This window comes from Cynoglossus semilaevis, chromosome 16, assembly GCF_000523025.1.
Source record: "Cynoglossus semilaevis isolate Cse_v1.0 chromosome 16, Cse_v1.0, whole genome shotgun sequence".
Lineage (NCBI taxonomy): Eukaryota > Metazoa > Chordata > Actinopteri > Pleuronectiformes > Cynoglossidae > Cynoglossus > Cynoglossus semilaevis.
The window spans coordinates 16084732-16101509 of NC_024322.1; the positions used below are offsets into that span (position 1 = coordinate 16084732).

The 16778-nt window shown below is 41.3% G+C and overlaps 3 protein-coding genes across 4 annotated transcripts in view; all 3 read left to right on the forward strand.

Annotated features, from left to right (window-relative positions):
• mylkb (myosin light chain kinase b) overlaps nucleotides 1-9082 on the forward strand; it is a 10905-nt gene extending 1823 nt beyond the window's left edge. Inside the window, exons 2-19 of the mRNA XM_008328969.3 lie at nucleotides 2268-2384; nucleotides 2982-3038; nucleotides 4128-4175; nucleotides 4296-4423; nucleotides 4506-4662; nucleotides 4759-4949; nucleotides 5090-5204; nucleotides 5432-5467; nucleotides 5592-5682; nucleotides 5758-5961; nucleotides 6299-6516; nucleotides 6606-6729; nucleotides 7012-7164; nucleotides 7301-7424; nucleotides 7513-7603; nucleotides 7681-7809; nucleotides 7923-8035; nucleotides 8408-9082. Of these exons, the coding sequence (XP_008327191.1) occupies nucleotides 2268-2384; nucleotides 2982-3038; nucleotides 4128-4175; nucleotides 4296-4423; nucleotides 4506-4662; nucleotides 4759-4949; nucleotides 5090-5204; nucleotides 5432-5467; nucleotides 5592-5682; nucleotides 5758-5961; nucleotides 6299-6516; nucleotides 6606-6729; nucleotides 7012-7164; nucleotides 7301-7424; nucleotides 7513-7603; nucleotides 7681-7809; nucleotides 7923-8035; nucleotides 8408-8536 (2225 nt within the window). The 3' untranslated portion in view covers nucleotides 8537-9082. The remainder of the gene's footprint in view (nucleotides 1-2267; nucleotides 2385-2981; nucleotides 3039-4127; nucleotides 4176-4295; nucleotides 4424-4505; nucleotides 4663-4758; nucleotides 4950-5089; nucleotides 5205-5431; nucleotides 5468-5591; nucleotides 5683-5757; nucleotides 5962-6298; nucleotides 6517-6605; nucleotides 6730-7011; nucleotides 7165-7300; nucleotides 7425-7512; nucleotides 7604-7680; nucleotides 7810-7922; nucleotides 8036-8407) is intronic.
• Nucleotides 9083-9929: 847 nt separating this feature from the next.
• On the forward strand, nucleotides 9930-13813 carry LOC103392365 (gastrula zinc finger protein XlCGF26.1-like). Of its 2 annotated transcripts, none has more exons than XM_008328967.3 (2): nucleotides 9930-10272; nucleotides 10974-13813. In XM_008328967.3, the coding sequence occupies exons 1-2, from the start codon at nucleotides 10143-10145 to the stop codon at nucleotides 12740-12742; spliced, it is 1899 nt and encodes a 632-aa protein (XP_008327189.1). In that variant the 5' UTR covers nucleotides 9930-10142; the 3' UTR covers nucleotides 12743-13813. The 2 variants fall into 2 exon arrangements, with proteins under 2 accessions (XP_008327189.1, XP_008327190.1); XM_008328968.3 differs by having other exon boundaries at nucleotides 10136-10272; nucleotides 10918-13813.
• Nucleotides 13814-13907: 94 nt separating this feature from the next.
• itgav (integrin, alpha V) overlaps nucleotides 13908-16778 on the forward strand; it is a 22529-nt gene continuing 19658 nt past the window's right edge. The window contains exons 1-5 of the mRNA XM_008328970.2: nucleotides 13908-14209; nucleotides 15162-15292; nucleotides 16142-16230; nucleotides 16322-16436; nucleotides 16621-16682. Coding sequence (XP_008327192.1) covers nucleotides 14046-14209; nucleotides 15162-15292; nucleotides 16142-16230; nucleotides 16322-16436; nucleotides 16621-16682 — 561 coding nt within the window. The 5' untranslated portion in view covers nucleotides 13908-14045. The remainder of the gene's footprint in view (nucleotides 14210-15161; nucleotides 15293-16141; nucleotides 16231-16321; nucleotides 16437-16620; nucleotides 16683-16778) is intronic.

Sequence of the window (16778 nt, forward strand, 5' to 3'; positions counted from 1 at the left end):
TTTAATAATCCTTTCAATTTAATAATCCTTTAATCTTAATAATCCTTTCATTTTAATAATCCTTTCATTTTAATAATCCTTCAATCTTAATAATCCTATAATTGTTATAATTTTTTAACTTTAATAATCCTTTCAATTTAATAATCCTTTAATCTTAATAATCCTTTCATTTTAATAATCCTTTCATTTTAATAATCCTTCAATCTTAATAATCCTATAATTTTGACAATCCTTTAATTTTAATAATCCTTTCAATTTAATAATCCTTTAATCCCAAACCAAACCCAAACCCCATAACTATTTTAAAAAAGGGCTTCCCCTGGTGGAGTAACGCCAACTACACAGCTGGCCTGTAAGGCAGCATCAATCAAGTTGGTGCACTGATTGAAGTTTAGACTCTATCAATAGATCACAGATCAAACAGGGTTTGGTCATGTTCTCCGTGTAGAACCCTGGTTCTAGTCCATATATATGTGCATGTATATGTATATATGTGAGGATGTCTGTTTGTAGGAATACTGTTGCTGAGAGGAGACTTTGTCCTCGTGGGGGGTTGGGGTCGGGGGGGAGTTCAGGTTCAGTTCAGGTTCAGTTCAGGTTCAGGTTTTAGTTTGTTTTTAGGATTCAGATTTTGAATGAAGTCTCAGACGGAATTTAGGAGAAGGACGAGGGTTGGTTAAGGTTAGGATGAAGGCCCAGGGAATACGTTATTCTTGTACAGCGATCACATGACACAAAGCCCTGTGTGTGTGTGTGTGTGTGTGTGAATGTACAATTCAGTGGTATGTACATGTATGTGTGTGTCAGTGAGACAGCAGTAAATCCTCTGCTCTGTTATTTCGGTCTGCAGGACATCCTCTGATCCTGCCTGCTAAAGGTCAGACATCACTGGGTCGCTCTGTCTGTCTGTCACTCTGACTGACTGACTGACTGACTGACTCCCCCCCTCTCTCTCTCTCCCTCTCCCTCCCTCTTTCTCTCTCACACACACAAACATATCTATGATTTAATTTTCAATAATATTATGAAATGTGTTCTGCTCATTGTACTGATGATATAAATAGTATATAATCAACATATATATATATGTTGATTATATATATACATATATCTATATGTATATATACATATATGTATATATATGTATACATATATGTCCTTCCTGTTCATCTCTCTGTTTTTCAGAGGATCATTTTAATTTGAATTCCAACTTTTAAAACTATAAAGCTGGGCTTAACTTTAAACCTGCAGACACACACACACACACACGGCAGTGCAGAAAGTCTTAATAACAACAATGATGTTGTTGTCATGGTGACGCTGCTGATTTCAGTTAACGGTACTTTGTTGCTATTGGCTCCTCGCATCAGAACTGTTGTTAGTCATGTTTTCATGCTTCGCTATTAACGAGTTATTTCCTTTCTGTGATTTCATGTTGACATGTGATACGGTCAGTTTAGTGTTATTAATGTTATGATGTTATTAATGTTGTGATGTTATTAATGTTGTCAGGTTATTAATGTAATTATATTATTATTGTTACGATTTTATTAGTGCTGTGATGTTATTGATGTTGTGATGTTATTAATGTTATGATGTTATTAACACTGTGATGTTATTGGTGTTTTAATTGTCTTGCTGCTGCTGTTGTTGTTGTTATAATTACTATTATAGCAGTGCTATTGACGTCTTGATATAATTACCATTATAGCAGTGCTATTGACGTCTTGATGGTTTTGTTATTATGGTTGTGGTCTTGTTGTTGTCGCAGGGGTCCAATTACTGAAGTTCTGTTTATAAATGTAGTTGCACCATGAGAACAGCGGGCTGTGCTATTCATTCCCTCTGAGCCACAGGGATCATAATGAAGGTCCAGTTGCTGTGGGAGACTTGACGAGGATCGTGTGTTTACCATGTCAGTCTGGTGGTGTTAACGCTCTGTCCTTGCTAAGTGACTTATGTCTGTTGTTTGGGTGTGCGCCCCCTGGAGTCTGGAGTATGTGTCAGTCAAGAACTGAACCAGGACATTTGAACTGTCTTAGAGAGAGACCACTGGGAGACAGTTGAACAACAAACACCACATTGTTGTGAAATTGGTTCGTTATCAATGTCCGGCTTAGATCTGCCTTTCATGCGTGTCTTCCGTCGGAGATACGCCCCCCACTTTGGGAACCACGGGTATAGACCAAGCTGTCACAGTGTGTTTTTTTATTATTTTGTTAATAATCTGCTGTGATATAATGTTGTTGTTGTTGTTGTTGTGACAGGAGGACTGTTGTCTCTGACCATTGACAAAGCTCTCCCTGAGGATGAGGGTCAGTACATTTGTGTGGCAGAAAACTCAGGAGGACGAGTGGAGACATCCTGCATGGTTCTGGTGGATGGTAAGTGTGTGTGTGTGTGTGTGTGTTTATGTTGGTGAGATGTGTGTCTGTGTTTGTTTATCCACATCTTATCTCTGTTTGGTCTGATTTTGTTTTTGTTTGGCTTTTTTGTAGTCAGATTTGATTTAAATCTAGAAATCTCGATCTGCTGGAAGTCTCCTCCGTGTCTGCGTCTGTTTCCTGTCATTTAGATTTAATGCTGCTGGGCTTCCAGTCACAGGAGGAGCGTTAGAGCTCCTTCTATCTAGAACTTTTTAACCCTGTCTTCACAAATGAACTGTTGAAATTCCAAAACCGCAACGAAAAAAGATGGGCCTTCAGCTCAGACCTCTGCTGCTCCCTGTGGCCAGTGTATGTCACTGTGTCGCGTTGTTTGTGTGTGTTATACATGTGTTTAAAATAACATTTGAACTGTCACGGCAGGTTGAAAACCACGGTGTGAACTCACATCAGTGGAGACTTTGACTTTTTTAAAAGATTGGTTTTATTCGTATGTCTTAATGATTGACATCCGTTTATTAATTGATTGGTTTTATTCGTACGTCTTAATGATTGACATCCGTTTATTAATGTTTTGTGTGTGTGTTCCTCCTGCAGACCCCCCCGAAACGTCTCCTACAGATAAAAAGTCCAAGTCGGCTCCTACCTCAGAGAGTGAGTTTTCCAAAATATGCAGCAGTTCCTTTTTTATTTTCCTTTTTGTCCCAATAAGGAGCTGAAGCTTGATCCCACCGCCCCCCCACCTCCACTCTCCACGACTCCTCCTCTGTTCAACCCCCACCCTGTGCATACACAGGTTTTAAATAGAAGCCTGTTGCTGTGTGTGTGTGTGTGTGTGTGTGTGTGCGTGCCCCTCTCTCATATCTCACACAGTTTCCCATCATCGTTTATCTTCTCTTGTGATTTTAATTGTTAACCTCAGAACGGCTGTTTTTCAGTGTTCATTGAAGTTCATTGAGTGAACAGTTGAGGGCAGTGTTTACTTTCACATAATTAATGACCGCTAGAAAGTTTACTTTAAAAATACTTCAAACTTGAGTAATGAGCTAAAATAGAGTAGAGAGTTGCAATATATAATATTTATTGATGTTAGCCTCCAAAGAGAAGGGCAACCTGTTTAGCTCACAGACCAAGGTCTGTCGGCTAAAAGTATAAGTTTACAAGGACACAGGACTTGGTCCACTACTGCCCCCTATGGTGAGTTTAAGTCAGGTAAATCTAAAACAAAGCACTTCAAACAATGAAGAAGAGCAGTTTTCACATCTATTGACCTTCCAGCCACAGGCGCCGATTCCGTGGGTACTTCGGGGTCTCAACGGAGATTACCGAGTAAACACGGAGACTCCCGAGCACCCCCCACAGCGAGCACCCACTAACATAAACATAAATCGGCGCCCCTGCTTCCATTACGGCCAAATCTGGGATTTGGCGAGTGGGTGATAACGTATCTGGAGCCCTCTGGTGGCAGACGAGAATCCTGCCTCTGTTCTACTCTAACCCCGAGTGTATTTCACACAGCAAAGTCATTTGAAGTCAAAAAAATTAATTTTTAGTCTTCTATTATATTTTTTGTTAAAGGAAGGTGTTGTGAATAATGCAAAGGCGTCATTAATATGCAACATGGTACCGATGTTGGTACCGATGTTGGTACTGTACGTGAGCTCTAATCTCTTTGAGGTTTGGAACCATTTGATGATGTGAGTGTAAAGTCATCAGTCCCAGTGACATTGTCTTGTTTTCCAGGTGAGGCCAGGATAAAGAAACCCACCACAAAGACTCCCCCCAAACCAGGTGAGAGTCAAACACACACCCTGAAGCCAGGTGCATTCTGGGAAACAAGGATTGATTGATGATTCAATTTTTGATGATTCTTTTTATTTATTATTATTTTTTGACTGTGTTTCTGTGCAGCTCTGCCTCCACAGATTCTGCAGTTTCCTGAGGACATGAAGATACTGGCTGGAGAGAAGGTGGAGCTCGTGTGTCGATTTTCTGGAGCTCAGCCAATCAGCTGCAGTTGGCTTAAATTCAGGAAGCCGGTGAGTTTCTGTCTGTTTCTTAGGCCAGTTATGCCACAGAGGGGTGGGTCACCTGACTAGGAGCTCTGTTTGTTGCCCTCAGATTCAGGAGGGCGTGGGTGGCATCAGCATAGTCACCGATGACGTCAGCAGTCAGCTAACGATCAGCAGTGGTCAGCAGGAGCACTGCGGCTGCTACACCATTGAGCTGAAGAACAGCTACGGTCTGAGGCAGGCGGCACTGAACCTCACTATAGTTGGTAAGGGTTGGTCTATGACTATGGGGGGGGCGAGTCAGGTTGACACTATATAAGCATCGCTCTCTCTCTCTCTCTCTCTGTCCCACAACCTCTCAGATAAACCTGACCCTCCAGCCAGGGTCCCAGCAGCCTCGGACATTCAACGTTCCAGCCTGACTCTGTCCTGGTACGGACCCACGTATGACGGCGGCAGTGCAGTCCAGTCCTACCTCCTGGAGGTCTGGGACTCTGTGGAGCAGCAGTGGCGTCACCTGGTTTCCTGTAACAGCACCTCCTACAATGTCCAGGTGGTTACTTTTAATCACATGGCAGTGAATGGCATGTGGTCGATGACATCATCGTATTCACGTAATTCTATCTAGGTTACTGTCACGACTGTTGTTCTTGTGCAATGACAAAAAAAAAACAACGTCTTTCTTATTTCCAGAACCTTCTCCCCGAACGAGAATACAAGTTCAGGGTCAGAGCTCAGAATGTATACGGCATCGGAGAACCGAGCGCAGAATCAGACCCAGTTACTGTCGGACTAATTAACAACAATGGTAAGAAGATGAACCGTGGTGGCTAATGGTTAGCATATTAGCTTATTCACAATTAATGCTTTAATTTCCCAAAGGGAACTCCCAAGGGATTCATAAAGTTATAGAAATAAAATAAAAATTGTGTGTAGTGTTGTTATGTTGTAAGTAACGTGCAGTCATTTGACTGAGCTAACAATGCTAACTGAGCTACAGTTGCAAATGCTGCTAATGTTTGGTCTGACCAACAGAAAACCACGAAGATGAGGCGGAGGATGAAGATGAAGGTACAGGTCTAAGAAACCCACAAACACAATAACAAAAGCACATCATAAAACTGACATCATGTGACAACAAAGCCAGCCAATCATGTCGAGCCTTCTGCCTGACCTGTGTGACCTTTGACTGCAGACACTGAAAAGGAGCAGGAGTATCGTCACGTGACCATTCGCACTGATTTGAAGGTGAAAGAACTTTATGATGTGGAGGAGCGATTGGGAACGTAAGTCACCGCCCACCAGTGATCACATGACCTGTGCAGTTCCTGTGTTTTTTCACATCACCTTTTACTTTTTAGAGGAAAATTTGGACAAGTTTTCAAGCTGGTGGAGAAGTCTACGAAGAAAGTTTGGGCAGGAAAATTCATCAAAACCTTTTCAGCCAAGGAGAAGGAAAATGTACGACAGGAAATAAGCATCATGAACGACCTTCATCATCCAAAACTGGTCCAGTGCATTGATGCCTTTGAAGCAAAGTCCGACATCGTCATGGTGCTGGAGATGTATGAACAATTTAAACGCTGCAAACACTAACAACATACTTCATTTGACATTCCATGAATGATTCTAGCTCACAGAGACTCTGCTGCTGACTCACTGCTGCCCCCGTGTGGTCAGTTTCTGATAAATAAATCTGAGCAAAGGATTTCAAATAGTGAACTTACAAAATGATACAGATGGGTTTGGGCAGCAGTGGATCAAGAACGTCCGTGTCTTTGTGAGCTACAGTCCTCAGTCCGAGGTTTGACTGTTGTCAACGACTGTCTGACAACAGTGTTTCTATGATTTGATGGTGTTGTTTTCTCTGGACCTGGTGTGTTTGTGGTGGTTGTCTACCAGGATCTCCGGCGGAGAACTCTTTGAGCGGATCATCGATGAGGACTTTGAGCTGACAGAACGTGAGGTCATCAAGTACATGCTACAGATTGTTGACGGTGTCAGCTTCATCCACAAACAAGGCGTGGTCCATCTGGACCTGAAACCTGAAAACATCATGTGTGTCAACAAAACCGGCTCACAGATCAAACTCATCGACTTCGGACTCGCCCGCAGACTTGGTAACTAAAGACATGTCTACGTTGAAAATGTGTGTGTGTGTGGCAACATGTGCGTGAACATCTGTTTGTTTGACCCTGGTCTTGGACAGAGAACTCTGGAACGTTGAAAGTTCTCTTTGGAACTCCAGAGTTTGTGGCTCCTGAAGTCATTAACTACGAAGCTATTGGCTACCCCACCGACATGTGGAGCATCGGAGTCATCTGTTACATCCTGTGAGTACGATTATGTAGATGGATGGATGGATGGATGGATGAACAACACTGACAGCTGAAACAAAACAAACAAAAGTCTGTTTTCTCTTACGTTACTTTCTGATCTATGGATTTTACTTGATGATAGTCACATGGTCACACCTTCCATTTTGTTTTGTTTCTTCGATCTTTACATTAACTTCTTGATTCTTGATTCTTGATTGAATACATTAAATTTATAATATTCGATCAAGCTCGCTTGTTTCTTAAACAATAACCTGATCCTGGTTTTTGTCTCCTCAGACTCAGCGGTTTGTCTCCTTTTATGGGAGACAACGACAACGAAACTCTGTCTAACGTGACCTCAGCCTCCTGGGATTTTGAGGATGACGCCTTCGACGAGATCTCTGACAATGCTAAAGACTTCATCACCAAACTGCTGAAGAAGGACATGAAGTGAGAGAAACACCTATGTCATCCTACAGTTCGAACAGTAATGGACCTGGTCCAGAGATCAGATCAGTTGATGTTAGGGTAAACACAGGGGATGATTCAGCTTTATATTATAAACTTTTCTAACTTTTTTATGCAGATCACGCCTGTCGTGCCCTCAGTGTATTGAACACCAGTGGCTGAAACAGGACACAAACACAATGAAAGCAAAAAAGCTTTCCAAAGAGAGGATGAAGAAGTACATCCTGAGAAGAAAGTGGCAGGTAAACGCCTAATGCTAGCACCTGAGCTAACAGTTGCTACAGAACCCTCTTCTAATCTATGGTTATTTTTCTTCTTTTTTTGCAACAGAAAACGGGTCACGCTGTGCTGGCCATTGGCCGACTGTCGTCTATTGCCATGATGGCGGGTGTGAGTGCAAAAAAAGGGTCACCCACAGAAGGTAAGGTCAAAAATATCTGTAGCCGACAGGCTAAGTGACTTTCAGGCTAGGTGGCTAACGCTACTGTGTGTGGGCAGAGGACAATCAGTTCCTGGAGAGTCTGGAGTACGAACAGAAGGTTGAGTCAAAGCCCACTTTCAGTGTCGTCATCAAAGACGTGGAGGTTGTGGAAGGAAGTGCTGCTAGGTTTGACTGTAAGATCGAAGGTGAGAAAAAAAAAAGTCCTGATGTTGTTTTCTTTTTGTAGCATAAAGCTAAAGTAGGTAGAAAACGTGTTTGTGCAAATCTTGTACGTTACGTCTGTGTGGGTGTCTGTCAGGCTTCCCCGACCCTGAGGTCGTTTGGTACAAGGACAACCAACCGATCAAAGAGACCAGACATTTTCAGATCGACTACGACGAGGATGGAAACTGCAGCCTGGTCATTTCAGAGGTCAGAGGTCATGTGACAGATCTTGTGAACTGTTTATAAAAAAAAAAGTTGCCCTGACTCTGAACTGTGGCTCAGATGGTGTGATGACCCAGACAGAGACATTGATGAATGCAGTGCTTCTCAATTATTTTCTGTTATGCTCCCCCTAGGGGACAGAAATGTTTTCACGTCCCTCCTCCCCCATGCTCTGACCCATAGCTCTGCAGATTTAAATATTATTAGGAACCTGATAACATGTATATTTTTATCTGTACAAACCACTGTATGAGCTGCTGCCACCTAGTGACTGGAGGCTGGTGTTGAGTTGTTTTTTGTCACTTCCTCTCACAACAGGAAGTTGACTCTTATTCTCTTCCTGTCTCTGATGCTCAGGTTTCAGGCGATGACGATGCTAAGTACACAGTGAAGGCAGTGAACAGCCTGGGGGAGGCTACATGCACAGCTGAGCTGCTAGTGGAGGTGATGGGCGAAGAGGAGGAGGAGGAGGAAGAGGAGGAGTAAGGGGCCAACCTTTCCGATATTTGCCCCTCACAGCTTGGGTGTGGAGAAATTTAGTCTTATTTCTTTACTGCATGTTCACGTCAGGTCGCCGAGGATTTTTTACAAATTGATTTTTCGTCAACATCAACATGTTTTTGCACTTTTTTCACTTTTGCTTCAAAACATCAGGCCTTCAGATCCACCAGCAGCTGTTTCTGTGCCTCTGACCTTTGACCCTCGTATTAACTGTAGGCGACAACGGCGTCTTTCATTTTCTCACATTCCAACATTTTGTGTTTTATCTTTTCCATCATACTATATTCGACAAAATATTTTTTTGAAAAGTTTGTTCACAGTTTTTGTTTGATGTTTTGTCATTATTGTTATTATTATTATTATTATTATTATTACTTACAAATTTAAATCAGAGATAATTGTTGTTTTTTTGTTCTCACCTGCTCCTAATTACATGAACACATTCAGATTGGTGTGATTGTAGACAATTTAGATTTTTCTTATTTTTATAAAGATATAAATGTTTGGAAATAAAATGTACCAAAGCACCAATGTTGTAGAAGTTCACTGTGACAAACACAAAACAAATCCCACAATCCTGCAGCCATGTTTCTTCTTCGTACCAAAAATCGACTTGTCAGAATTAAGGTCCAGTCCATGGGATTCCATAGTGTAGCAGTTAGCATATCTGTCTGGGTTTGATTCCCAGAGGAACCATATATCCCTACCGGCGCCTCCTGTGTCAGTTGCAAAAACTGAAAATGAAAATGACAAACAGTTCAGTTTCAGTTTCAGGATGATGGATGAGGATGACGACCCCAGGAGATTTGATTGTTCTCATCTTAGCAGGGGAGTACCAGTCGAAAGGAAACCTTACTCCAGGCTCTAGGATGACTTGGCAGGGGGAGACCACTCTTCAGGTCCACTACAACCATCCTTTTATTTCTGTCTCTGTCCTGTCCACTGCCTCTTGCTCACTAAGGTGATGGGTTAAAGGTCACATTTGGTTGTGTGCAGTGGTGTGCTGTGTTTTCTTATTTCTTAGTAGCAATTGTTTATAAACAAACTGAACTAACATTTAACCCATAGTTTATTTATTCATTTATTATTTATAATTATGTGCTTTCGTTAAGGCTATTTTTTTAAAATCTCAATTATATTTTATTTTTAAACAAGATAAGCAGCAGCATCATAATGTTTTGTCTTCTAATAGCTGCTCCATTTAATGAAATTCTTCCATTTTTATAAAACAAAATTGACATAAAATGATCATTTGCTTAGTAGCCTGTATTTATTTATGTAATAGTGAATCGTTTTTTGGTCATTTTATAATTATTTTATATTTAATGTAATCATTTGCCTAATGTCAAATCATATTTGCTGCAGGATTAACTTCCGGTGTGTCAGTATGTTTTCTTTTTTTTTTAACCCGGAAACCGACCGTGTAGCAATTTCGCTAGCTTGAAGCTGGTGTCAGCCATCTTAAAGACATTGATTTAACGTCAGAAAAAGCGGCGTTTCGAACCAACGCCGTCCTTAACTTTATACTTAGGACGGAGAAAGGTTGAAGACACGGCTGAAGCCCTCGGTGCAGACAACACTGCTCACCGAGATGCTCGCTATGCTGGAGGAAACCAGGGCAGAGTACGAAGATAGAGTAGAGTGGTCAGGGCAGGAGATTTGCCGCCAGAGGAGGCTGGTCGATGCCGAGTTGAAGCCTGAAGACGGGCTGCTTCCAGCAGGTCAGTCCCTGCTCAGTGGGGCCGGGGAAAAAAAAGAGCCTCCAGCTAAGCTGTTCTTTGCTAGTTAAGGCAACTACTGCAACTATGTTAGACATGTTAGTCCGGGCAATAGCATGCTATAACTAAAATTGAACGAAGGAGGCGTTGTTTGTCCGAAAAAAAATCACGTTTATCTGTACTTTTGTATGATCATTTTGACAGTTATTGATTCAATTAAATAGTTTTGGTTGTATTAAAAAGTTTATTCCGTGGATGATTAGTATAACAAATTATGTACAGAAATATATACATATACGTGTAACAAATGTGTATATATATTGATATTTATATGGATATATTTATTAGAAGGGGTGTTAGCTACTAGGTTAATACTAGGTATTAACTATGCCAAACTTTTGCTGTGGCCCCTTTTGAAAAGGTAAAAGATGAAAATATAAAACATGATCTTGTTTCAAATTTTAAGGGAATGTATCATCCATAACTTAATGCATTTTGGAGGTCATTTTATATTCCACTTCCACTTAATTATTCACATTAACAGACAGACACCAAACTTGCATGTAAAAGGAAAAAAAAAAGGTTGGGTTTCATTAGGTTTTGTTGTCATTAGTGCGTGTATGTTTTTTTTCCCCCCACTACCACCAGATGCTGATTGTCACATCATGAGTTCTTCTCCAAAGTCTCTTCACTGTCTCATGCAGGCAAGCAGCAGCCTTTGCTCGTTAAAGAGGAGCTTCCTCCTGGGCAGATAGAGTGGAGGCCCCACGTGGAGCATGAAGAACCAAGAAAGTGTCCTCAAATGAAAGAGGAAGAGGAGGAAGTGTCCATCGTACAGGAGGAGGCTGTAAAACGTCCAGAAAATATAAAGAAAGACGAGCGTTCAGTACGAGGCATCAAGGACCGTGGTAAGAGTTCAAAGGAAGTGCAAGTTAAAGGAAGGTGGAGTAGTGACACAGATGAGACAAACGTCTGCTCAGAATGTGGGCAAGGATTCAGCCTCATGTCCGATTTGCAGAACCATGAAAAACTGCACTCTCACCGGCATCCGTTTAGTTGCTCTGAATGTGGTGACGGATTTAGTCAAAGGAGCAACCTGGAGGTCCACGAGAGGATCCATTCAGTAGAGAAGGCATTTAGTTGTTCAGAGTGTGGGAAACGATTTGTGGCAAAGGGCAATCTTAGGGTGCATGAAAGAATTCATTCAGGAGAGAAACCGTTTAGTTGCTCCAAGTGTGGGAAACATTTTACCCAAAAGAGTAACCTGAAGGTACATGAGAAAATTCATTTAAAAGAGAAAACTCAGCCTTTCTCGGCCTGCGAGGTTAGATTTCCTTTAAAAACAGACCTGAAAAACAATGAAGAATTTCAGACACCAGAGAAACTATTTAGTTGCACCGAATGTGGGAAAAGGTTTACTGAAAAGGGAAATTTGAAGGCACACGAGAGAATTCACACTGGAGAGAAACCATTCAGTTGTTCGCAGTGCGGGAAATGTTTTACTGAAAAAGGGAATCTAAAGGTGCATGAGAGAATTCACTCAGGAGACAAACCTTTTAGCTGCTGTCACTGTGGAAAAGGATTCACTCAAAAGAATAGTCTGAAATTGCATGAGAGAATCCATGCAAAAGAGAAACCGTTTGGTATCGCTCCGTGTCTGTCTTTGAAGACGAGTTTACAAAATGATGATGAATTTTTATCTGGAGAAAAGCCGTTCAGTTGTTCTGAGTGCGGTAGCACATTTTCTAAAATGTGTGCATTAAAATTACATGAAAAGGTTCATAGAAGAGAGAACATCCTAGGGTCGTCCGAGTGCAGAGAGGGCAAAAAGGTCACTGGTCTAAAAACTCATAGGAGAGAGAAACCTTTCAATTGTTCTGAGTGTGGGAAAAGTTTCACATCCAAATCATATCTGAAGATCCACAGAAAAATGCATGCAGGAGTAAAACCATTCAATTGCTCTGAGTGTGGGAAAGGATTCGTAAATGAGTCAATTTTAAAGACGCACCAGAAAATTCATACGGGAGAGAAATCTTTTATTTGTTTTGGCTGCGGTAAAGGTTTTTCACAGGAGACGCATCTTCGAAGACACGAGAAAATTCACACTGGAGAGAAACCATTTGCTTGCTCCGTATGTGGGAAGAGTTTTACCCAGGAGACATGCCTGAGGAGACATGAGAAAATTCATACAGGAGAGAAACCATTTAGTTGCTCTCAGTGTGAGAAAAGATTTGTTCATAAGGCTTATTTAAAGTTGCATCAGAAAATACATGCAGGAGTGAAACCATTTAGTTGCTTTGCGTGTGGGAAGAGGTTTTTCACAAGAAGCAATCTGAAAACACATGAGAGAATACATACAGGAGAGAAACCATTTAGTTGTTCAGAATGTGGGAAGATATTTACACAAACAAGCAGTCTGAAGAAACATGAAAAAATTCATGTGAGAGAAAAAATATTTAGTTGCTCTGAATGAGCATCAGAGGATTGTCACATATTCTTACAAAAGGAGTTCTTAAAATAATTTTCCAACAAAGCACGGTGCTCAGCAGAATCAGCAGGGGGCAGTGACTATTTGACAAATTGTAATATATATTATTGTATTGATGATGTATTAAATGTGTTTATCCCAAAACACTTTGATTTCTCTTTGTTTTTTGGGCCAAAGTCGGTTTCACAGCCTAAAAATGACAATCTACGGGTTTTAAAGTTTCTAGCTTTGGGAGGAGAAAAAGAACAAAATAATATATATTGGCCTTTATATATATATATAATAATAAAAATAATACTTATATCATATATTATTAAATTATTACAGTGACAATACAGGCAGTGATTCAATGTCAGCTAAATACAGTATTTACAGCAGGTGTCGCTCACTATGTTGGAGGAAACCATGAACGGCCCTTCTGACATCTGTGTTGTTTTCTGCTTATAAAGTGCTTTAATAATAAAGTTGAGCTAAGTTTAAAACGTCAGATGATCTGCTCTCAATTCTAGTTGTTTTATAAAACCAAAAACTGAAAAAAAAAGTTATGAACAAACATTTTCTGACTTCACTGCTACTATTTAGTGCGTTTGTGTAATGGACTCTTACACAAATCAAGGATCAGACAGATCCACACCTTTATCACACACACCCAGACAGGGAAGTACAGGCACAACACCACAGCAGTAATGTTCTTATTAGGAAACCCTGAATCATGGCGATGAGGTGAGCCGTGAAGAATGAGTGTGTATGTGTGTGTGTGTGTGTAAGGGCGGTCCGTACCTTATATGGTAAAATCACACAGATTCTATCTTACATTCACATGTTGTTGAGTCAATAAAATGTGATATTTTTTAAAAATCCTTTGTGCAGATTTACCTCAAGGACAGTTATAGTAGTGGACCATGTGATTCCCTCTGGGCTTTGGTGTAAAATATTTTTTAATACTGCAGTGATAGAAACAATCTTTTTTTTAATTTTTTTTTTTAGAACATCACTAAAAGCGTTTAAATTAAAATACAAGAGAACATTTGCCTGTGTGGTCAGATCTGTATTGTTTTCTGACCTTTTGGTTCAGGCAGACTGTGACGCTTTTATTGTGAAAGACAATAAAGCGGAAGTAAGTATCGCCCCGCCCCCTTTTCTCTCTCCTCTTTTTTTTAGTTTGTTGTTTCTCTCGGTTCATACCGACATGAAGTCGATTCACAGTTAGCGTTACAGCAACATAATCTGACTATTGTTCAGGTTTAAACTCGGGAATACATTTTTTGAGATTAACCGACTCAAAGTCATGGTGGAAATAGGTTTTTCCTGCTACCGTCTTCTTCTTCTTCTACTTGTTTCTCCCGGTTTCGGCTTCAACCTGGACGAGGAAGCGCCGTCGGTTTTCTCTGGACCGGACGGAAGTTTCTTTGGGTTCTCCGTGGACTTCTTTAAATCCACTGGCAGTTTACGGTGAGTGTTTTGAGTGTGAGCTACGGTAAAAAAGAACCAAAATGATACCGGTCGATACTACCTAGCTGGCTGAAACGAACACGAAGTAGCTTTAGCTAAAACTAAAATGAAGCCTGAAGACAAACCCCTCATTCTGGGAACAGGGGATTAAACTGGCCTAGTTCAATGGAGGTGCATGTATGATGTCGGCTCAGCCCTTTTTACAAACAGCTTCAGGAGTTCATTTAGTTAACTTTTAAAAAGAAAACAGTATGGACAACAGCGTGGTCCAGCATTGAAGTGAGCACTTTTGGAGCTCGAGGCGTGGCTAACATCTCAACTCAAAGATAAACAGTTGTGTTTATGAGGCTTGTGTTGTCAATCATGTCGCCCTGGAGCTTTTATCATACCATGACACACTTCCTGTGTCTAATCAAGATAAATTCATTTTATTATTATTATTATTGTTTTATAACAGGGAACATTTCTGTGGGAGTCAGAGAAAAAATTACATTAGAGTCTTGTGACTGATGAACTCTGTCTACAGATGTGAACATGTCTTTAAATCTACAGAAAAATAAACAAACCTACAACTTAACTTATTTATTTAACAAACAATATTTGTGCCCTCAGAGATAAGGAAGGAAGGAAAGGCAAGTGAACTACTTGTCACTGTGACACAGCACACAACCAAATGTGACCTCTGCTTTTAACCCGTCACCAAAGTGAACAGCTGTGAGCGCTTCTTTAACCACTGAGCCACCGCTGCTCTGGTCAGAGACCTGCTACTTCCTATTTTCTAGTTTTTAAATTTACTTCAGTGACACAAACTGGCCTCTGGAGGCAACGGTGGTACAACAACAGGCTTGACCCTAAAAGCTATAATCACTGGTTGTATTTATCAACCTTGGGTTGTGAGTGAACGGTTTCTTCTTTAACTAAAACCGGTGTTGTGTTGGTTGGTCTACCACAGGTCAGATGTCCTGGTCGGAGCGCCTCGGGCCAACACCTCCGGTGTCAGCGCAGTGGTGGAGCGAGGAGCCGTGTACAGCTGCCCCTGGACCAACTCCGCTTCCTGTCAGCAGTTACAGTTTGACAACACAGGTACTGTAACTGCAAGGCCAGACCAGGATCTGGATCAGTCCATAGATCACTGGACCGATCCAGTGTTGTCCAACTGTCTCCAGTGTTTTTTAAAAATGCCATTAAAGCTTTGTGTGTAAGACCTTGAATGTGAAACTACTTCTGTTGAGACCCGTCTGGAATTTGACTGAGGAGGACAAGTATCGACAGGAGAGTGTCTGTGTGTGCGCATATAATCTGGAAACTAGCAGCGCCATAATAAACCCCCCAAAAACATCAGGAAAACCTCACATTTTCTAGTCATTTTTTTTTCTTTCTGCTGTTGCCTTCAGAGGTCACAACATGGGACACCTGCCTTTATCTCACCCTATTCTCCCCCTTCCTCTACTTTTACACCAACCACAGCACACACACATGGTCCCGGGGGTCTTCAGCTCCATCTTCAACATTTTCTGGTCTTTTTGTTCTTCGTCTCTCCTCTGCTCATGTCCAAAGCATCTCGAACCTTTTCTCCACCTTGACTGTCCAGATGATCTGATCGTTTCTAATCCTGTCCATCCTGGTCAGCTTCTCAGCAGCTCCATCTCTGCAAACTCAAACTCAGCCTTTTGTCTCTAAGTCAGAGCCACTGTCTCTAAACTCGAGGTCTGCCAAAATATCAATTCCAGTAGTAGAAGATTTGGTCTTTCCTTGTCAATATCGTGGCTCAAAAACACAGATGTTTAAACAATAAAAAAAAAAACCCATATATTTGTTCTAAACAGATTATCTCTCTAAAACCTGTAACAGTTCTTCAACACATTGTTTTACTGATGTCACAAGAATGGAACAGAACAGAACATTTGTCTCCTGTCTTGTCCTTCTCCTCAGACGACAGAACTAGTAATGGAGCACAGATGGAGTTTAAATCAAAGCAGTGGTTTGGAGCTTCTGTCCGCTCTGATGGAGAACACATCTTGGTGAGAACATCACACCTGTTCTTCCCTCACAGAGATGGCTCCGGGGTTAATGTCCGTGTCTCTCTGTCTGTCTGTCTCTCTGTGTCACCAGGCCTGCGCTCCTCTCTATCAGTGGTCCACATATGGAGGGACAGAAAGAGAACCTGTTGGAACTTGTTTTCTAAAGAAAGGAGGAACAGTGGTGGAGTACTCGCCCTGCAGATCCAGTTCGTCCCATTTACTTACTGTTCTATACTGGCTTGACATTTCCTCCATCTCAGCTGTTCAATTCCACTCGCCCTCCTTATGTCCACTTTATTTTTCTGTCCATCTTTCTGTCTGTCCACTTCCTCTTACTGTCCGTATGAGAACTTTACCAGTTGTTCTTTTAAGATCTGTTCTCGGTTCCAGGTGCCAACACTCCAGAGGGACAGGGCTTCTGTCAGGCTGGTTTTAGTGCTGACTTCTTGAAGGTCTGTCCTCATGAAAACACACACCCACTCCTATGTGTTTGTGTACACAGACCACCACAGACCTACTGAGCAGCAGATAAATATATATATATATAT

Bases quoted from the DNA above. Each gene is read 5' to 3' on its own strand.
- LOC103392365 (XM_008328967.3), top strand. From the start codon at position 10,143: ATGCTCGCTATGCTGGAGGAAACCAGGGCAGAGTACGAAGATAGAGTA. The intron at 10,273-10,973 runs GTCAGTCCCTGC...TGTCTCATGCAG, and splicing joins AGACGGGCTGCTTCCAGCAG to GCAAGCAGCAGCCTTTGCTC.